The 22647-nt window shown below is 24.8% G+C and overlaps 5 protein-coding genes and 1 long non-coding RNA gene across 14 annotated transcripts in view; 4 read left to right on the top strand and 2 right to left on the bottom strand.

The window, feature by feature from the left end:
- Positions 1–559: 559 nt before the first annotated feature.
- LOC107992713 (selenoprotein F) lies at positions 560–2109 on the top strand. The gene is made up of 4 exons (XM_017048738.3): positions 560–1347; positions 1430–1548; positions 1625–1746; positions 1818–2109. The coding sequence occupies exons 1-4, from the start codon at positions 1303–1305 to the stop codon at positions 1997–1999; spliced, it is 468 nt and encodes a 155-aa protein (XP_016904227.2). The 5' UTR covers positions 560–1302; the 3' UTR covers positions 2000–2109.
- Positions 2110–3500: 1391 nt separating this feature from the next.
- Positions 3501–9140, bottom strand: LOC108004355 (zinc finger protein on ecdysone puffs). 2 transcript variants are annotated; one of them, XM_062082722.1, is made up of 10 exons: positions 9002–9140; positions 8060–8409; positions 7806–7952; positions 6688–6917; positions 5777–6077; positions 5552–5710; positions 5248–5488; positions 4965–5162; positions 4704–4888; positions 3501–4620 (listed from the first exon to the last, which is right to left on the bottom strand). In XM_062082722.1, the coding sequence occupies exons 2-10, from the start codon at positions 8402–8404 to the stop codon at positions 4144–4146; spliced, it is 2283 nt and encodes a 760-aa protein (XP_061938706.1). In that variant the 5' UTR covers positions 8405–8409; positions 9002–9140; the 3' UTR covers positions 3501–4143. The 2 variants fall into 2 exon arrangements, with proteins under 2 accessions (XP_061938706.1, XP_061938708.1); XM_062082724.1 differs by having other exon boundaries at positions 7806–7949.
- On the top strand, positions 6916–7806 carry LOC114576779 (uncharacterized). Its single transcript, XR_003696210.2, has 2 exons — positions 6916–7524; positions 7596–7806. It is a non-coding gene; the product is annotated as an uncharacterized LOC114576779 (long non-coding RNA).
- On the top strand, positions 8993–12658 carry LOC107992724 (protein arginine N-methyltransferase 5). 3 transcript variants are annotated; one of them, XM_017048766.3, is made up of 12 exons: positions 8993–9132; positions 9787–9907; positions 9990–10108; positions 10170–10393; positions 10456–10635; positions 10714–10923; positions 11016–11224; positions 11340–11462; positions 11534–11709; positions 11806–12009; positions 12089–12270; positions 12336–12658. In XM_017048766.3, the coding sequence occupies exons 2-12, from the start codon at positions 9819–9821 to the stop codon at positions 12486–12488; spliced, it is 1869 nt and encodes a 622-aa protein (XP_016904255.1). In that variant the 5' UTR covers positions 8993–9132; positions 9787–9818; the 3' UTR covers positions 12489–12658. The 3 variants fall into 3 exon arrangements, with proteins under 3 accessions (XP_016904255.1, XP_016904254.1, XP_016904257.1); XM_017048765.3 differs by lacking the exon at positions 8993–9132 and adding an exon at positions 9337–9533; XM_017048768.3 differs by lacking the exon at positions 8993–9132 and adding an exon at positions 9531–9714.
- A 282-nt stretch (positions 12659–12940) lies between these two features.
- LOC107992757 (glycine cleavage system H protein, mitochondrial) lies at positions 12941–15614 on the top strand. Its single transcript, XM_017048811.3, has 3 exons — positions 12941–14296; positions 14520–14663; positions 14738–15614. The coding sequence occupies exons 1-3, from the start codon at positions 14152–14154 to the stop codon at positions 14965–14967; spliced, it is 519 nt and encodes a 172-aa protein (XP_016904300.1). The 5' UTR covers positions 12941–14151; the 3' UTR covers positions 14968–15614.
- A 2554-nt stretch (positions 15615–18168) lies between these two features.
- Positions 18169–22647, bottom strand: part of LOC107992756 (nuclear hormone receptor FTZ-F1) — a 61918-nt gene continuing 57439 nt past the window's right edge. For all 6 annotated transcript variants that reach the window (XM_062082717.1, XM_062082695.1, XM_062082706.1 and 3 more), the window contains 4 exons: positions 20655–21343; positions 18907–19165; positions 18688–18788; positions 18169–18589 (listed from right to left, as the gene is read on the bottom strand). In XM_062082717.1, coding sequence (XP_061938701.1) covers positions 18443–18589; positions 18688–18788; positions 18907–19165; positions 20655–21343 — 1196 coding nt within the window. In that variant the 3' untranslated portion in view covers positions 18169–18442. The remainder of the gene's footprint in view (positions 18590–18687; positions 18789–18906; positions 19166–20654; positions 21344–22647) is intronic.

Below are 22647 nucleotides of genomic sequence, written 5' to 3'. Positions count from 1 at the left end.
AATACCGACCTCGAAAAAGATCACATGTTTCTTGCGCCATCTAACAATCATCTAACTATTTACGCAAAATTAAATCTGTCAAAACATATAATAAAACATATAAGAAAAAAAAGTCGTTTATACAGCTTTATAATTTTAAAAGCTAAAATAAAAATGTTATTTTTCCTATAATAAAAAAATTTCTACTCATGAAAAATATAATTAAAATAAAATTAAAATTAAAATAAAAAGTAATAGAAAAAGATTTAGTGATTCAATTTGTTATATTCTCTACATTTATTAATTTTTTTAAATGAAATTATATAGTTTTTAATATATGAGTTAATGTAATGCATTTTGATAATTTCAATAGAAAAATATAATTTATACATCAAAATATTATTAATTTAAAAAATAATTAAATATAAATAAACATATTCTAATTAATAATTTGTGATTAAATATCTTATTCGAAATATTATAATATATATGAAAATAACTGAAAATAATATAATGCATCTATTTATATATTCAAACATATGATTCTAATATATATGATTCTATAGAAAAATATTAGTTGATGTTCTCATGTAATCTCTATGTGCCGATTCATAAAAAAATAATTATAACGCATTACATTCTACTCAAAAAAACTATTCAATTTTTGTCATTTTTTAATATTTCCAAAAACAAGTGAAATATAACGTTACTTGATGATATTCAATATAAAACAACAATGGATGATAGGGAAAAATTACAATGAAAATGATAAGTTTATACACATAAAATATTTATATTCCCTATAATATATAAGATTATGAATATATAATATAAAATATATATATTACAACATATAAAAATTGGATCGAATAGATTTTTGTTAAGATTTTTAATAAATAGATTAGGCAAAAAAAGATAATAAAGATAATCGAATATTTCTTGAATTTTGAATTTTCATCATTTCTTTTTTCAAAATTACAATGTATCTTACTTTACATAAATCTACAAGATATTCTGTATATATTTATTTCATTTTTTATCTATAATTTCATATTGAAATTTATTTTTAATTCAAATTATTATAAAAATTGCAATCTTATTTTCAGCGAATGATATCGAAAATGATAAAAAATCGTAAAAATATTCTTATACCTCTGAATAATATAAAAAATTTTGCGGAATGTTAAATCTACTTTATACTTCGTCTATGCTTCTGATATGTGTCCATATATGTATAGAATTTGTAATTGTCAATGTTAAATATTCTCTTTTTACAATTACATATGATTCATTTTATTTATTTCATATATAAAAAATAATATAATGAAGTTCTTAGAATTAACACGTATATTTTCACTTATTTTAATGGTAATAAATAAAAATATCATTACTTAACCTATTAAATATAAATTATTATAAATTAAAAAATAACATATAATATTTTCTTTAGGTAAATATTGTATCAACGGAATTTTCAGCTGATGATTGTAAAAGTTTAGGCTTTAATAAAGCTAATTTACTTTGTTCAACTTGTGAGGAATTTAATAAACATAGTTTAACTGAAATACTGTAAGTATATATATATTTATTATATTAATTTTATATTTTATATTAAAAGAATAAAAATAATACATAAAAATTATAGAAATAATTGCAAAGAATGTTGTTTAAAAGATGATGATTATGATGCGTCTGGATTAAAACGGTATCCACGTGCTGTTCTCGAAGTTTGTACATGCAAATTTGGTGCATATCCTCAAATTCAAGGTAAATTTATTTTATATTATTTAAAAATAAAAAAATACTTATTACACACATTTATTCTGTTTTTTTTATAGCTTTCATAAAAAGTAATAGACCTAATAAATATAAAAATTTACAAATAAAATATGTTAGAGGTTTAGATCCAATAATTAAATTATTTGATGCAGACAATAAAGTTGAAGATATTCTAGATATACATAAATGGGATACTGATTCTGTCGATGAGTTCTTAGCAACTCATCTTTCTATGGATTAACATCAATGTATTTAATGATATAATATATTAAACATTATTTTATTATAAATTTTAAATAAAATGTAATAATAATATGTTTTTTTTATAATTATATATAATTTTAAAAGTAAGCTTTTTGTTTATATTAATTATTTATATTCTTTCTTATTTTAAAAATTTTTTGATTCTATGATATAAAACATAATTTTATATATAAATATTATTAAAATATAAACTAAAAAACTAAATGTAAACTAAAACAATTTTTTTTTAAATTATTTTATATTTATTATTTATTTATCTTGTTTTATTTTATACTTTTTATACATTCAATTCAATAAAGTTCAATGTTAGAATGAAAAATTATTTAAATAATATAAAAGTAGTGTTATTTTTTATTATTTAGGTGCTTTAATAGATTAATATTTTGCACAATTCTTATTAATATATAATAATTAGAATAATTAATATAAAGAAATTATAAACGTTACATATCATTTGTTATTTTAATATATTACATATATGGCTCATAAAGCTAATATTTTTCATGGACGTAAATTTTATTACAAATTAAATTAATTTATAACGATTATGATGTTTGTTATAATGATGGAATTGAAATTTTCAATATTTTATATATTATATGTCACAAAGGATATAGATCTATAATAAAATTCTTATTTATTATATAATTGTAAAGCAAATAAAATTATTGATTTTTCATATCGATTATTATAAATCTTAATTGGCAAATATTTTATTATTATTATTACATTTAGCATAAACTAAATAAAATTTATATTATCTTAATTTTATTTATAATAAGATATTTTGGGATTTGCCAGCATATCACTAGGAATGAATCTTAAATCTTCATTTGATTGTTATGTAATTGTTATTGATCGATCATTTAAAAAATGATGAAGATGTTTTAACCACTTGCGCTGGGATAACGTGCTCCGCATATTTATTATAATTATGTATTCTAAAAGAGCAGAAATTGTATCACTATTTCTTTCTTTGAAGCTACTATTCTATAATGAATAATACATTATATCTTTGTATATATATTGCATTTATCACAAAAATTATTTAGTTTTCTTAATATATATAATTAATTATAACCAAAACAGTAAAAATTATAAAATAATTTTATTAATTTTTAAGTAAAGAATTTAAGTAAAGAATATTTGCATCCATTATTTGCTTCAAAATAGAAAATAATAAAACAAAAAGCGATAAATCATAAATAAATCTAAGCAAATAAATAACGAATATAATAATATTGTATTGCCATTTCGAAAAAAGGAAAATATAGATCTGGCATGAATGATCAATAAAGATAATGAAAATAATATTATAACCTATTATACAAATCCATAAAATTTATATAGAAACATCTTGTGCAAAATTTTTTTAAATAGATATAGATTGAAATTACAACCGATGTGTTTTTTGACAAATAAATCTGAAATATTTGTAGGATAAATTTGTAATATCTAAAAAAAAATAGAACGCATCATTGTATCTATTCTTGTAAGAATCTATTTATTTGATTATTCTGACGAATTCATTAATGTGTCGGAAAATATATTTACTGTCACACCTTTAAGATTTAATAGAAATATAACAGATTGTTTAGACATGCTCATTGATGAATTAAATTCCAGCGCAAGAAATTAATCACTAAATATTAATAATATTTTTCCATACAGAATAGTTACAAGATAATCAATATTAGTACATGAAAGCATATCTTTTTATTTCTTTTCTTTAATTCTGAAATCTATCATATTATTTAACAATCTGTATATACTCAAGTTTAATGTGATAATGTATAATTAAGAAACTTCGAACAAGCTTGGGTAAATCAGTTATATATTTTTTTTAATGTTATAGCGTTAAATGTTTATAGCATAAATGATATATGAATAATGCTACTATATACTCCGATTTGTACATATAAAAAATTAGCCATAATCATTCAATTATGGTAAATTTTCTTTCATTTTTTTCAGAAAATTTAACATTTTAAATCATGCAAACGTTGACCGCTTAAGATACTAAATAAACTAATGAAATCTAAGAGTAGATGCAATAGATTAAGAAATATAATAATTATAGAATATACCCAAGCTTACTTTAATTTTAAAATAGAGATCATTTTATCGTCGAGCTCTTCGTGCTCGTGGAGTACCACGTCCACGTGTAAAACCTCGACCACGTGTTGACTTTATTTGTGGATTTTCTCTATCTAACTTTTGAACTGATTTTTCATGGTCAACATGTTCTTTTTCATCTCCGTCATCAATCAAATTACCTATTTCTGCTTCGTTATCATTATCTATATCAGCCCACATTTTATCAACTGGTGTTTTCTTTTCTTGAGTATTAATAACGTTTTCTGAAGATTGTTCGTTATTTTCAGCTTCATGAACTTCTTCTTCTTCAGATTCTGCATCAGCTTCAAGTGGATCATATTTTTCATCTCCATCAGCCTTTTTTTGAGGATTTGCATTCTCAGTATTGTTTTCTTCCACTTCTTTCATTTCAATATTATTCTCATCTTCAGGATTAACTATTTTACGACGTTTCCAGTTTCCATCATATTCTTTATCATTTTCTTGAACATTTTCAATAGTCTGCAAAAAAAAAAAAAATTACCTCTTACATTTTTTCAATATAAATTATAAATTTATAAATTTTTTTATTTATTTAACTATACCTCAGATTTCTCTATTGATTTCTGTTCTGTAGTTTCTATATTCGAAGTTAAGGTTTTTATTTCTTGTACGAAATTTCGATAATGAGTAATACTACGTAAATGAGCATTCATATCTTCAGCTAAAAGCATAAATCTCCTACACTTTTCACAATAAAATCCTTGAACTTCTTTCACCATAGATTTTCCTAAGAAAAAATAAATATTGTAAATTAAAATTTAATAAAAAATAAAATAAGACAATTGATATATGTTTTTAATTACCAATTGAAATTTGATTTTGTCGACAATATTTATAAGATGGAATTTTCAATTTCTTTTCGGTCAAATTTTCAATAATATCTGTAATATATTCTTGTTCTCCTGTAATATCTTCTTCTTTTTCATTTTTATTATCAGGACCAATATCTTTTTCTTCATCTTCAGCAGTACGTATTTCAGATTCTCCTTTTGCAAGTTTTTCTATACGAATGAAAACAATAAAAAAATAAGGATAAGATAATTTTTTTTCTGAAATTATATACTTTTAAATGATTTTTTTATATACCTTTCTTTTTATTTTTCCGCTGTTCTTCACATTGTACAGCTTTCTTCATGTGTCCAGGAGTTAAACAATGCTCATCATATTCAATACGCGATGGGAATTCTTTTAAACATGGGAAACATCTTGGATGTAAAAATGTTTTTAATTGTTGATGTTTTTCACTCTTTCTATGAGTAGATAATGTTCCATAAAAGTTTAAATCACACATCGTACAATATTCACGTACATTAAGATCCACAGAAACCTAAGCAAAAAAATAAAAATAAAAACAATAATATCAATTTATTATATTTTTATGTATATTTACCTTTTTTCCACGACGTTTCGAATTAGTCAAACTCAATTCACGTTGTTCTTCTGCTACTCTTAATTCATGTCGCATCAAATCAACTTTTAATTTATATGATTCGTCTAATTTTTCCATCATCAACTGATGTGCTCGTCCTCGTAAATGATTTTCAAAAGACTAAAAAAATAAAAAAACATTAATAAAGCTTAAGCTGATAACATATAATAAATATTAAATACATACATATCCATCCCACATATGCTTATTACATATGTGACAGAACATGTGACTCATTGGAACTTCCGCATAACGACTTTCAGCATGTCTAGCTTCTGATTTCTTCCCTGTCATTTTTGAATCCTTATCAATTGTATTTGTTTCCCTTGGCGCTATTTCTTCTGTTGCAGGCTTATCTGATTTTTGTTGTCCATCATCCTGAGATTTTTCTCTTGCTTCTTCAGTTTCCACAATTTGAATATCCTCAGTTTCCTTTTTTATATCCTTCCAATCAATCTTCTTATCTTCTGATTCTTCGTTCTCTTCACTATTATATAAACAAACAAAATTTTTATTATAATAATAAATGATAATTAAATTTAGTATACTTCTTTTAATGATATTAATTTCATATTTCTTTAATATGTGCTTTATTAAAAACACGCATATACAAAATTATCAATATCAATAACTAGAAAGAAATTGGGCATGATATTAAGTTAAAAGAAGATAACTCACACTTCTAACAACTGTAAAAACATTTAATCAACCTATTATTATGAACAAATATTTGGATAATGTGTATTGAAAGAAGAATACATGGGGAATATTTTACATGATTATGAAATTCTAATGTCATGAAACTATTATAGATAATCTAAATTTAAAGTTGAAATGTGAGTTGAGTTTAATCAACAATGAGGAGTGAACATATAATATGTAGACATATGTATATATATATATATATATATATATGTATGTATGTATGTATATATACGTATGTATATATTTCTTTAAAAGACAAGAGAAAGGACACAATGCTAATTCTTTAGCAATTATACCATATGTACGTAACAAACATCGTACATACAGAAATAGGTGACAGAATGAGACTTACTGAAGTTTGAAGAAACTATTCACAATCACCAGGAGCTTACCTTGTTACAGCAGGTGCTTCTGTTTTTTCATTATCAGAGGTCTTAACGTCCTGCTGTTCCTTTTTGGCAGTCTGATTTTGTTTAGAGGCAGGAATTGGTTTAGAAGATTTATCGTTGTGATGTTGAGTTTGGTTTCCATTCATACGCTGATTGCCAGACTGGGGTGCACGAGATTGTTGTGCAGATGGACCACGTCGCCCACCAGGGCCATCACGGGGGCGATTGCCCATCTAGTCATGTAGGTCAAATGACCAAACCGTCATGAGAAGTATCTGATATAATTGCGATTCTTCTCAAATTGAATTTGGTTTTAGCAACCATTGGGATATTTGAGGGAGAAAAATATACTACTCAATTCGGAAGCAGGACGTATTTAGTGTTCCAATGAACATCAAAGGTCAGTATTTCCACAATCTAGTGGAAGGGAAAAGGAAAATAGTAGCAAATAGTTGAAGATGCATACAATCATTACATCTTTTGTACAGGCAATGATCTTATATTGATCATAAGATATGATATTTATAAAACACATATTTTTATCCTTTGAATGTAGCTCAATAAAGCTCAATGAAAAATAATCAACAAGAAGAAGAAGTTAAGTCAGTGAACAATGTAGCTTGTAATCAATATTTTCGAATATTGTTCTTCCGTCAATTTTAGCTACAATGATGAATAGAAGACTTGAGTGGATTATAAATGAACCAAGTTAGAGGAGAAATATATCTATACTGAAATTTGTTACCCAAAATCACGGTTAACTTCCACTAAAAATGAGAAATTCTATTTTGAAATCACACATCTTGTTATCGTGTTTTTTTAATGAATAACATTAAGATGGTAATTTTTTCCTATGAAAATTAATTTTCATAACTAGTAGTAAGAATTGCTTATACTTATTAACTGCACAGGGTAGCCACGTAGCATGTCATCCACTAACTGAAAGCCTCATTAATGAATCGATCAATGAATATAAAAAGGAAAATTTCAAACTTTCAAACTAAGGATTGGTGTTGTTGACATATAAAAAAAAAAAAAGTAGTGTGGACTAAAAGTTGCCCTTACATTTTTCTTTTCATTCAAAATGATCACAATATCAAATAAAAATTATATATTCATACCTTATTATATGGTTGTGGTCGTTGATTCTTCATAGGATGTCTAACAGGACGATCATTAAAACGCCCTGAAGAAAAATTCTGTTGATTTGGAAAGTTAGGTCCTGGTCCAGAAAAGTTATTTCCAAGGCTAAGAAGTGATGGTACCTGCTATAAATTTTTAAATATTAAAATAAATATGTGTATATACACACATGCGCGCGCACATACACAGCATAACAAAAATCATAAAAATAAGATGAATAAAATTTAATTACCTGAGGCTGTACTTCTTGTTGGCTGCGAAGTAAATTTGTAAGGAGATTGCTCGCTATTGCTAATTGTGCTTGCGGTGATGCTAAAGACAAATTATTATTAGGTGTTGGTAAAATTCCTCTGCCAGGCATCATTCCTCCTTCCCAGGGATTCATTCCACCACTTCCACCACCACCTCCACCACCTCCTCCACCACCACCACCCATTCCACCACCCATATTGCCACCCATACCTCCTCCACCTCCACTACTTCCCATGTTACCAACCCGTCCTCCACCACCACCACCTCGATTATTAAAATTTCGATTCCCAAAAGAATCACGTTTTATTCCTCGGTTGAAAGACATTGTATCTAAAATCAAATAATAATATATTACATATAAGAATATATTTTATATATATTATATATAATAATATATTTTTTATATTTATATTATATATAATTTATATATTATTTATTTGTTTATTCATAATAGAAATTATAACAATTGCTTTTTAAACATAAAAATATATATTTAAGAAATATTTTATTAATTTATTATACAATTTTATATTTCTGAATTATTTATTTTTAAATAAAAAATCAGAAGTATTTCTGAAAAGATATCTATTCCAGAAATGAGAAGTTAAATAATTTTTAATGAATTAAGTATTCGATTTTTCATATAGAAAATAAAAGTTTATAATTACATATATAATGTTTTAGCTAAAAACAAAAATAAATATTATATATAAGACAAAAATTATTTAAAATTTATTTGACTGATATTTTACATATCAAAGGACGCATTCCCACAATGTGATTATTTATTAATTTTTTAAAAAAATATTTATTATCATATAAATTTTTACTAATTTTAGACTTGAATAATTTAAATTGTGTTTACAATTTTTAATATATAATTTCTATTACAAATTGATTAAAAAAATAAACATTTACATACCACAAAGCTAACAACTTCGATCACAGCACAAGAAAAGGAGGCAAAATGGAAAGCTCAAGGAAATGGAGTCATGAAGCGTCTAGCATGGACTAGAGCATTAAAAGCGGCGTTTAAAATGGTCGATGTCAAAAGTAACTACTATTTCTGATTGGTTAATGTCATGATTTAATAAATTTTATAAAAAAATTTTTTTTTCATTTACCTAATATAATATATAAAATAGGAAAGAAATTATAATCTCATAATAAAAAAAATATATTACATATTATGTTGATATTAAATTAATAAATTATATAAATATATACATATAAGAAGTAATAACTTTAAGTATTTCAAACATTTTTCTTTCTTTTAAATTCAAATATAATTAAACAATTTAAATAAATTTTATATATTTCAGTTTAAATTATATGTATTTTTTTACAAAATTTTTATTATTTAAAATCGATAAATGTATTTGCATTTAATAAAAATACTTATTTCTGATATTTTTTGCTAGTACTTATAGTTAACAGTGTTACACGTGCAATTGGTGTGTAGACGATTTTTAATTTTCTGATTATGTGTAGTAACTGAATATATATATAAATTAAAATTTTTAATTATTATTAATCAATTATTCTTTTATTTAATTATTTATATTTTAGTATAATAATGCATAATTTATAAATTATTATATATCATATCATATTTTTCTTTGTTAAACAATACCGGTAATACCCGGTGTTTGTAAAACAGTATTATAAATTTTATTAAATATTATAATATTTGTAATATATTTTTAGGATTCATCTTTTACATTTAATGATAAAGCATAATGTCAAGTCAAAGACCAGTTTCTTGTGGTCTTGACTTTTGTGCAGCACCAGATTTAAGTAATTGTCTTTTCACAGCAAATTCATCCAAGTAAATAATAAATTATGATTTATATTTTATTTATTATTATATTCTCCAATTTATTATTAATATTATTATTATTAACTTTCAGATATGAGTTTATATGTGTTCCACTTGTTCATCCATTATTTAAGAGAGAATTTGTTTCTGGAAATGCAAAAAATCGTACTGGTCCATTTACCAGACCAGACATAGTCTTATGTAGTTCCGGTAAGCATGTTAAAAAATAAAAAAAATTTTAATAAAATTAATATTTTTATTTATTTTATAGATTGGAATACTTTAATCATTGGTAAATTATCGCCATATATTAAAGTTGATTCAAAAAATCCTAGCTTAAAAAAAAACAGTGAAGAAACTTTAAAGCAAGAATTAACTTTGGCAAGTCATTTAGGTCTTGTAGGAGTTACTTTTAAATTAACAAAAGGAATAAAAGAAAATGCAAATCTTAGTAGAATTATCTGTGATAAGCTTTCAAGCACATGTAGTTTACAGGTATATTAATTTAATAATTTATATCCATCATATGCTTGTAACATCTATTCATTTTATTACAGGTTTGGGTACAAATACCTATGGAAAATCCAATTAAACAAGCTTATTCTTACAGAGAAAAAGAATGTAGTATGGTAGAAAGTCCATGGGAATGGTGGAATGCCTTTAGAGTAGTTTGCGATTATAATAGAAAATTAGGTGTTGCATTAATTGTAAGTCATGATCTTCCTGATCAAGAAGAAGTATGTAAAAATTATTTTTTTATATATATGTTATTATTAATTAAAATATAAATGTAATAAAGTTGATATAATTGCAAGATTGATAGGTGGTTAGGTGAACCAGTTAAGTGTTTAATTTTTCCAACAACATTATTTATTACAAATAAGAAAGGATATCCTGTATTAAGTAAGGCACATCAGGCATTAGTCAAGAAATTTTCTTTGTTGGAAGTACAATTTATACTTACAGGACAGAATCGGTATCAAAGTATTACTTATTATCATAATTATTTAGAATATTTATGGAAGGTAAAATTTTTTACATTTTTGATTTTACTGTTTTGATCTACAAATATTTACAGGTACAAATATTTCTATTTAAATTTAATAATTTTTTATAGGATTGTGAGTCAAATGGACTAATTGAAAGATATACTCGGGGCTATGAAGATTATTTACAATGTCCTTTGCAACCACTTATGGATAATCTTGAATCTCAAACATATGAAGTATTTGAAAAAGATCCCGTTAAATATACAAAATATCAAACTGCTATTTTTCAAGCAATTTCTGCCATTGTAGACAAAACAGAAGACAAACATAGAGAAATGTATTAAGTACATTATTATAGCTAATTATAATTAATAACATAACTATATTTCTATAATTATAATTAATTACAAAAATGAATTATTAAAAATATAAAATTCTATTTTAATGTTTAGAATAATAATGGTAGTTGGAGCAGGAAGAGGACCTCTTGTTCGTGCATCTTTAAATGCAGGAGAAAGAGCAAAACAACCGGTTAAAATATATGCTGTGGAAAAAAATCCCAATGCAGTATTAACGTAAGATAATAATTATATATTTTTCTATACATTAAGCAGAAAAATTAATTTGAAATTTATTATGTATATAGTTTACAAGCATTAGAAAAAGATCTTTGGGAAAATAAAGTAACAGTTGTATCTTGTGATATGAGAGAATGGAATCCTCCTGAAAATGCTGATATCATGGTATCAGAATTACTTGGTTCTTTTGGTGATAATGAACTTTCTCCAGAATGTTTAGATGGAATTCAACGATTTTTGAAAGGTATATTATTATTATTATTATTATTATTATTATTATTAAATAATTGTTATTAATGATTATCATTATTTTTCATTTTTATATTTATTCTTACATTAGTTGATGGAATATGTATACCAACTTCATACACGTCATATATTGCACCAGTACAATCATCTAAATTATATAATGAAGTAAGACAATGCAGAGATAAAGACAAACATTCTTTGGCTCATTTTGAAACTTCATATGTAGTTCATCTTCAAAATAAATACGACATAGCAAAACCGCAACCATTATTTACATTTAATCATCCAAATAATGGTTAGTAAATCAATATTATTTTTATTAATTATTCATAATTAATAAATTAAATACTTTTCAAATATTTTTATATTTTTAGCAAGTGTTATCGATAATTCAAGATATGATACAAAAATATTTAAAGTACAACAAAATTCTGTATTACATGGCTTTTCTGGATATTTTGACACTGTTTTATTCAATAATATCACTCTCAGTATAGAACCTAGCACACATAGTCCTGGAATGTTCAGTTGGTTTCCAATTTTTTTTCCAATTAGGGTAAGATAAATTTATATCATTGTATCATTAAAAAAAGAAATATAAAATACAATTTATTGCTATAGGAACCAATACAATTAAAAGCCGGGGACCAAATAGTTGTTCATTTTTGGCGTTTATGTAATTCTAAAAATGTTTGGTATGAATGGTGCATTACCGAACCTATTCCAGGACCTATACATAATCCTGGTGGCCGTTCTTATACTATAGGTTTATGATTTAATTTTAATTTATGCAGTTAATGTATTTAAAACAAGTCTAATATCTTTCTAATATCTTTTTATAATAATTCATGATAGAATTGTAATACAAATATTCTTTATTACTTTTTTTTAATAAAAAAGATTCAAATAATAAATTTTTAAATAAATATTGTTTTTGCTAAAAAGCTAATGTAATATTTTTTTAATTTAAATAATTATAATAAATCCCATTTAAAAACTTTTTAACTCTAAAAACTCTAAAAACTCTAAAAATTAATATTATATTAGAGAATTTATTTCTTTAGAAATCAAATATATACAATAATATTGTAACACGAAATATATTAAAAAATATAATTTAAAATTTAATATTAAATCGTATCGAAATTTAATATTAAAAAGATATTAAAAGATTTTAAAAAAAAATTTTCAAAAAAAATATGGAAGAAAATTACAATAAATATTTTCAAAACAATTTAATATTTTTATTGTGAAAGAATCATATTAAAATAATATAAAATTCTTATTGTATTAATAATTGTAACTTATTTCCTGTTATATTAATAACGTTGAAAATAATATTAAAATGATAAAAAAAAAAAATTTGAAACTTCAAGAAATTTATAAGAAAACATATTGAAACCAATTATCTAAAAAGTAATATATAATTTCGCGTTCCATTATATTCCGTAATATTATAATTTAAAACGAAAATTTTAAGTATATTCAAATGCAAAAGTAGTAACTTTAATTATTTTATTTAGTTAGGTCCAATTTTGTATTTAAAATTTGAAAAAATATTAATATGTTCACACATTTGTGCTGTAATCTATTCTATATCTTATTTGTGATTTCATTCATTTTATAATTGAATTTGTTTGTACTTATTGTCTAGGTATAGCTACTATGGAATTCACTGTTATTGCACAAACTTGATAACATAAATTATGTTATCTGCTGAATATGTTTCTATTGATCTTTTAACCTCACGTGATCATACTTATAACTTGAACATTTTTTACATATATTTTTTTCATATGAATAAAAATATCTTATTTTTATTATTAAAATTATATAAATTGGAATTTTTATATTTAAATAAAATTTAAATAAAATTATTTATATTAACTAATTGTTTTCGTACATATTATATAATTTTTTTTAAATTTTTTCATAAAAATTATGCAATATTTTTAAAATTTTACTTACTTTTAAAATTTATTAAAAAATTTTTCTTAAATAATTTAAACTAATTTAAAATTAATTAATTAATTAATCTCTTTTTATATAGATAATATAATTATTTAAAATACAAAATTTATTCTTATTATTTACATTGATATATTATTTATTAAATTGATTATCAAATTAAAATTAACAAATATATTTATAAAATATATCTATATATTTTTATATCACTATATTCAATTCGTAACAGTTTGAATTGTATGATGATGAAATGTATATTCTACGATAAGAATTATTGATAAAATAATATATGCTATTTCATAGAAATATTTTAATTCATTAAAATCACGCGTTTCGTTTATATGAAACTCTACCAGGAAACTTTTCGTACTTACTTATATTAGTCAAAATTGAAACGTTCAAGTGCACGATAAAAATTTATTAAGGTTAAGCTCTTCGATTGTTTTAAAATTGAAAAATATAACTCGATATGGCAAAAGTAATAGCACAAATGACAAAATACACTGTAAGAACATTTCCACGTATTTCGAGAAAAAGCTTATTTAATATTTCTGCTATAAAAATATCGTTACATGTTTCACGTTCCATTACTAGTACTCGTTGTTTAAATATCAGTAAGTTTAAAACATTTCTTTCAAACATTTGATAAAAAATATTTTATAATATTGATTATTATATTATATTATATTTTTAATATTTACAAATAAAATTTTAATAATATGTTTATTGATATTAAATGTATAATTAATTTAACTTAAAATCATATTAAAATATTTTTAGTTTGTAATAAAATATTATTAATATTTTATATTAAATTATTATAAACAAAATTTGTAGAAAGATTATACACGGAAAAACATGAGTGGATAACAATTAATGGTAATGTAGGTATAATTGGAATATCCAATTATGCACAAGAAGCATTGGGAGATGTTGTTTATGCTCAGCTTCCAGATATTGGATCTGAAATAAAAAAAGAAGGTCAGAAAATTCTAAAACGTTTTTTAAAGTAAAAATTAAACTTGAATGTCTAATAAAAATTAATTTGTTTACAGCTGAATGTGGAGCTTTAGAATCAGTGAAAGCTGCTTCTGAATTATTTAGCCCTGTAAGTGGAAAGGTAGTAGAAAAGAATGAAGCAGTTGAAAAAACACCTAGTTTAATTAATACTTCTTGTTATGAAAAAGGATGGTTATTTAAAGTAGAATTAAGTAAACCTGACGAACTAAAAAGTCTGATGAATGAGGAAGCATATAATCTATATTTAAAATCTGATCCATCATGAATATAATATATTTTCTATATGTATATGAAAATAATTAGTAATGATTTAATTTTTATCATTTTCAATTGTTTATCATTAATGAAAAAAGTGTGAACATTCTTATTTATTTTAAATCTTATAATAATCATGCATGATGTTTTAGTAGTTTAATGTTATATTAATCAAATGTGAAATAAGTACAATTTACAGTTGTTTAATTAAGCAAAAAAAAATAGTGCCTTTATAAATTATATTAATATAACAATTCAATATATTGTACTTCTGATTTTATATCTTAAAATATAAAAAAATAATTGTTTTAAATTTTGTTTTATATTGTAATAAGACATAATTTTATATATAAGATTAGGCAATATGATTAATAAATTTAATATAAAAATGTAAACATTATGAATTAAAAATATGAAGATGTGTGCAGTAGTTAGCTGATGTCTTTATTAACCACTGTGCATTTTCTTATGTTGTTATCATATTTGTACAAAGCAAACAAATGTTTTAATATACATGTTATTCGGTATACGAATGACACCATTGTTACAAATTATAATAAACTTTGTGTTGTACATAAACGCATTTAAATTATAATAACTTGTATGTATAAAGAAATAATTGAATGTTTTGAAATACTATTTGTAAATTTCTGAAAATTGTCTGCTTAATAATTCATAGTACCATCCTTTACCCTCCTTTCAAAAACTATTGTACATCTTGTGGTCATTGCACATATTTTTATATAATAATACCAAAAACAGGAGTGCGATAAGGGAAATATTTTCATTTAATAGGAGTTCAATTAGTATAATATATAAAAATAGCGCTGTCAATCCTAAAAAGGAACAGTGTTATCAGTTAATAATAAAGATATATTTACAATTAATCATTTCTTTTCTACATAATTTACAATTGCCAACTCCTAATGGCAGTGTTAACAACGCATAATAGTTCATCGTTTAATGTTAATTCCAATTATTTGTTGGATCAAAAAATCACATCGATATTAAATTAGATTGTTCGCCAATTATAATTGGTAACTGTACATATTTAACACAATTCTTATAACACCATTATTATTATATATATATTTCCTAATTACAATTATTAATAAACAATTTATAACAGAATCGAGCGGACGATTAAATAGGATGGATACATACAAAGTTCATCGTTTAGAGACATATATTTAGAAGAGACAATTTTCATTTTTGTTTTTTGAAATATTTTGTTTATGATTTCTGTAAGTTGTTCCAAAATTATCAGACCGACACGTTCTACAAGAAGTCTTGAATAAAGATTTGAATAATAGAAATATAATAGATAAAATATTAATTGACTTTACCCAACAACAACACAATATAAATAGAAATTTTAAAGACTTCATTGATAATTATTAAATTTCGATCGCATATATCGTGTAGAAATATAATCTAATTTGGAATAAACACAATAATAATTAAAATAATTAACATGGAAATATAATGAGTACAATACTTGAATGGAACCTTTATATTATGTCCATACGCATTATAGAAATTGTAGAGTTTAAGTCTACATAGGTAACATTCATATATTTCATTTAATTTGCTATCTGGGTGTCTATTCTGAGGTATGTGGTTTACTAAAAATGTAAATGTGTAAGACTTAATACAGTTACAAAGAGGTAGACATTTATATGCGAGTTAAATAAAATTAATCCATTAAAAAGTTAATAATAGTGTAAAGTATCTTTTCAATTGATCAATCAATTAAAAGAACCAGACGATTTGAAAATTTGGGAACATGTCAATATATGATTTGTATTTATATCGAAGATTTCAAAAATTTTACCATGGACATAAATCTTTACTCACACGATAAGTACATGCAAGCTTTCGAATATATATATATATATATATATATATATATATATATATATATATATATCTTTCACGGTAGTAATACTCACAGCTACTCCTCCTGATTTGATTCAACACTCGATTCTTAATCTAATCTGGCATCGAGTTTTTTTTTACATACATCAACAAATTATTTAAATCTATACTTAATATCTTATATCGAAGTCGGTGGAAAAGTGAAAGTAGTAAAATAGCATTTTTCCCAGGTACTTCTTTGATAGAGGATATAAACAGTAGGAGTTGCAAAGGGTGGTACTACCAGCCTACCAGTACGAGCAAAGATTTCTGTTCCTGTTGTCACACTTGAGCCTCGAATCTAGCACGTGTAATTACCGATGGCTTAGATACCACAGGCGTCGAAAAGACAACCTTCACAGCACTGAAAAGTTTCTGACTATTGACTAAATAATAATAATCTATTAGTGAAAAATTACTACGTTCGATCACTATCTTAACATTCAGTAAATATTTATCTATTTAACAACTGCAATAAGACAATATTGATCTTATATACTTAATATTAATCGCTAGATAATATAGGACCACATAAACCTTGCTCCAATGATTCTTTTATTTCTTAAACAGAATCTTTATTACGATACAATATACAATAATAAAATATCGCAATCTGTGGTTATTTTTTTCCGCCACCTATTTGAAAAATAATAAAAAGAAATACATGAATAAAAGTCTAAATTAGTGAAGACATTAAGTAGCTAATGATTTTTTTCTCAGTAAGCAACAGAAATATATTTATTTCATTAAACTATACACAAAAATATTATAATTACATATTTAACATGATTCACTTTACAACATAATTGGAATGTGTTAACTAGTATTTACAATATAGTAGCCCTGCCATGTGCAAGTGTGACAAAATGCAGATTTTTTTTATAGGAAGTTCTAAGGATGCCCAGGTGGCCGTGCGACATATATGTATGTATATATGTTATATATAAGTATATCACATGAAATTTTACTGTCATTCAAGTATGCCCATTGAATCCCTTGCAGAAGCACGATTGACTGGAGAGTCGACAATTTTTTTCATTCGTTATCATTAGGATTATCTTTTTGTTAAAATGAGAGCAAGGCTTCAGTGGTATGTGCTTAAAAATAATCGCATCTATTATTAGAAAAATAGCTTTACTTATTTAGACAAAAATTGCCTGCCCTTTAACCAATATTTTGTTAACCACCCTTTGTACTGTTTTCAAGGCATCTTGCTTACTGTTTCCCTGCGCTTTTACCCACCAACAGGGGTAATAATTCTTCATGGATACATCTCTAAAACTTCAACATCAAATATAGAAAATATATGTCATTATATTTATATATTTAGATACATTTTATAATACATATATTATGTATATATGTAAATTATGTACGTCTATACTTGATTCATTTGCATAGGTATTTTTTGAACCAGAGCTCCTTAACTTGGTCCAATACCTAAGCAGTAGTATATTAGCTCTTAATAGGTACTTGAGGTCCACATTGACAATAAGGAGCTCTATCTTGATTTTTGAGATATAGCAATAGACTAATTCATGGCAAAAATGCCAAATGAATTTATCGTTTCATTTTCTTTTAGCATGAAGCATTTCCATGAGAAGAGTTTGAGTTGGTGCTCCACCGCTACAATGTTTTTGATAAAGATGATCTTCTCCCCTGCTCGCTACCACGTGAATTCCTGGTAATACTGCTAGCAGCTTGTTAAATTTATCCTATTACATAAAATTTAATTTATATATGTTAAAATGTACAAAATTTTACGAAAAATTAAAAAAAAAAGAATACTAATGAATATATGAGGTCAACATACCGGTATAGAAGGATAACACGTCAATGTATAATCCAAAAGAGCTTGTTGAACTTGTTCATGACCTTCTTGTACATGTTTCTTGTTAACTAATCCACGAACTTCTGTATATTTAAAAAATAATCAAACAATTTTATATATCAATGATAATAAAATTTGATATATAAATATATCGATATATAGAGATTTGAATGGAAAGGAAAATTGAAAAAAAAAGCATACCATGATTGAGCAGCATCAAGAATTTCATGCATATATAGTCCGAAAGATCGAATTTGAGTTCCTGAAGTTTGGACGATAAGTCATTGAAAAGATCTGCCAAAGAAGGAACCCCGAGTAGGCCGAGACAAAGAAGATCAAATTTTTGACCATTATGAAGCGTAGTCTCATCAGGTAAATTATTGTGTAACCTTTGATGAAGATGATCGAGCACCAACATATCTGACCAGGAGTGCTGTAGCAACTTCATTTGGTCATCAACCTGTTCAAAAAAATATTATAAATTATAAAAACTAATTCATGGCAATATATATATTAAATTAAAATGGAAGAATTTTACTATTTTCCGAATAAATCCAATTATTATCAAATAGATTTTCATTTATAGTATAGAAACATTTTAAAAATGAATTAATAAAATTAATAAATTAAAAAAAAATGACAAATTTGAATGTTAAAAATAACAATGAAAAAAGCATAATTACTTATGAAAGAAAAATTATTTTAATTTGTATAAGATACAATTTAATAAAAAATAAAATATCGATATATTGCTCCATATTGTTTGTAAATTATAAAAGCAAAAAGTATCGACGAAATTATGATAATATTTTTTATAAAATTTATAAGTACAAATATAATAAAAACTATATAATGAGTTAAATAAATGATTTATAATTAACATGGGCCTGCTTTAGGATAACCGCCATAACCCAGAAACGTATCTTGCTATGACCTAGATATGAGGCGATGCTTGAAATCATTCAGTGATTGTGCAATGCTGTTGGTTACCTCACATCCCCGTTCATACCACCAACAAGCCAGCGCGGAGTTATTTATCGGTAAGAACTAACTTCTCTTGAAAAATATTTTCATCGATGGTTAAAATCAATAAAATTTTGATAGATTATATAATATATATATTTAATATATATTTATGTATGGCACTAAAATTAGTTGATCTAAAAAATAGATACACGATAAAAAATAATCGATAATTAATTCGATAACTAAATATGTAGTTGACAAATACCATAAAATTCAATTCATAATCAAAAAATAAATGATATGTATACAGATCAAAAAATTGCATCGCTAATCCTGCCATAAGTTTTGTTATAATAAATAAAATTACATAAATATGTAATAAATATAAAAATAATAAGAAACATTATAATCTATGACTAATTTATAATTTATTAATATATAATATGGAGAAAAAAATTGAAGAATTTAATTTTGATATAAATTTACAAACAATAATTACAAAACTGATTAATGGCCATATTGATGACGACACGCATGATTTTTAAAGATTTAAATAAATGCTTTCGTCAAAATATGATTTTTTACAATTCATTTTTTCATAATTTTATACATCAAATTATTCAATTAATTATTATTAATTAATTTTCTAAGAATAGAATATACTACATTTTATATTACGTTTTATAAACAAATTTCTTTGTTATTTTTAATAATTCCCAGATTCATACAGAATAATTATTGCTATAACATAGTTTTCATTTATAATTTTTTCTATAAGAAATTTGAAGAGGACAAAATTTATTGTTTAAAGTTTATGACAAGATTAAATATAATATATATATTTTCTTCTATTATAAAATAATTTTTATGACGTTTAAATAAATTCAGATCTATATTATACGATACAATACCATATATATATATATATAGGATATATATATATATAGGATAAATGTAATATTTAAAAAAATATTGACACAAACCTTGAGATCCTTGAAGAATACAGAATTCCTTGCCCAGTCCACCTGAGAGAACAAATTTTGATCGAGCACTTTGCACATTAATTCGAACAAGTCCACTTCACACTGATTGTACGTTTGATTTTGTAATAATCCAAAAAGCGATGCCTGCCACTCGCGATCGTCGACTGTTTGCACAAAGTCTCTTATCATCGGACTAGTTTTCAACGTGGCGGTAGAGGGTGCGGAACCAGTGGCTCCATGAGATTGTGTGGACTGTTCGCCGAAGTTGAAAGCCTTCGGACTCGGGGTGGTGGAATTGGCAGCCCAGAGCTTACTATCCAGGCCAGGGTTGAGATTGTGCAGGTGATTACCAGCAGAAATGTTTGGCTGGGAAGACGGTGCGATCAGTTGATGCTGACCAGCTCCGCTACCAGCTTGTGTCGTGACCAAACCAGCGGCCACGGCTGCGGGGGATGGACTCGAATCTGGAGAAGAGGTTAGACTCGAGACCTGAGGTATTTGTATTTCCTGTTTAATATGCAGGAAAGGCGTTACGGCGGAGGGATAGTTCGATGGGTCACCGAGGCTGCCGCGTATCGTTTGCAGTGCCAGCTGCCGTTGTCTCATCATTTGTAGCTTCCGCGCTCGGTCTCTCTTGTACATAGGTCCAAATTTATTCCTACCGCCTCTCATCCGATCCGCTCGTACGGCTATAACAAAAGTAAACGTACAAAAACGTATGGAAACAACATGTTCATCCCTCGTCTCGAGTCGCAAGTTTATCTGAAAGACGAATTTTTGAATTATTCGAATTTTTAACTAACTAGTCAAATAAAATGAGGTTCGTTCACTTTCCATACTTATTCATTATTCATATTTTTTTAATTCTTAATTTTTTTTATTTTCTTTTTTCTTTTTTCTTTTTTCATCGCTTCAATAATTGATTTTCAATTTGAATATTTCAATTAATGTTTATTATATATTTAGAAAGATTTTTAATTATCCGAAAATAATAATTGTAAAACTTGATATAATTTGATGATGATAAAACGAAGTCAACGCCAGAGTTCAAATTTCAAAGGTAATGCCATTCAAGCAAAATGGAAATGAGATCTAATCTTAGCCAAATGGGACAAAGCGTGAACGACTTGTAACTGTCATTGCATTACGTCTTTCAAACAAGTCTACTTACTGTTTCATGCAAATGAGTCTTTACTTGCAAAACATGGATCTCCACCTACGAAACTCGCAGGTGTTATTTGGCATATTGAACGTGCATCATTATTAAAAGCGAATGTTACGACTTATCAATATAAATTATTTTTTGATCTTATTTATTTTTAATAGATAATTTGTTAATATTCTTCTTTCAGATATTACTTTCGTCGATATATTGATTTAATAAGATGATTTCAAAATTATAATATATTGATATGCGATCAAAATTTTGAAACATTTTAATACAAAGTTGATTCTTTCAATATTGATATAGTTAGATATACAATTGAAATCGAATTAAAATTACATATTATAAATAATAAATTTCTAGATATGTGATTCCGGGATTCGGAAATTGTTTAACAGAGCAATTCTCGATATAGATCTTTCTTGCCAGGCGAAGAATTAAAATGTGCATAATTGAGAGACATAACATAATCGATCAATTATCGGTTTGAACTGATAAACGAATTTAATGAAATGGCGAATAGACGAGATAAAAAAAAAAAGAAAGAAGAAAAAATGAAAACGAAAAAATAATATTAAAATAATTAAAAGGAATAAAATATCATTTCAAAGTTGATGTAGATAAAATTCAATTCTTTCTCTTTGAACTTTTATAGAGCAAATTAAAAAAAAAATAAGAATTTTAAAAAAGGAAACATAAAAGATAAAAGAAATAAAGGGAAAAAATGGAAAACAATGAGAATAACACTAAAGAAGTAAAATCTCGCGCCATAAAAGGAGAGCCCGCGCTCGTTCATCCATGTGCATCGCAATGGAGAGTTAGTCGTGT

Source organism: Apis cerana, linkage group LG1 (assembly GCF_029169275.1).
Source record: "Apis cerana isolate GH-2021 linkage group LG1, AcerK_1.0, whole genome shotgun sequence".
Lineage (NCBI taxonomy): Eukaryota > Metazoa > Arthropoda > Insecta > Hymenoptera > Apidae > Apis > Apis cerana.
Note: the sequence above shows the minus strand (reverse complement) of the source record. Positions and strands in the feature narration are given on the sequence as shown.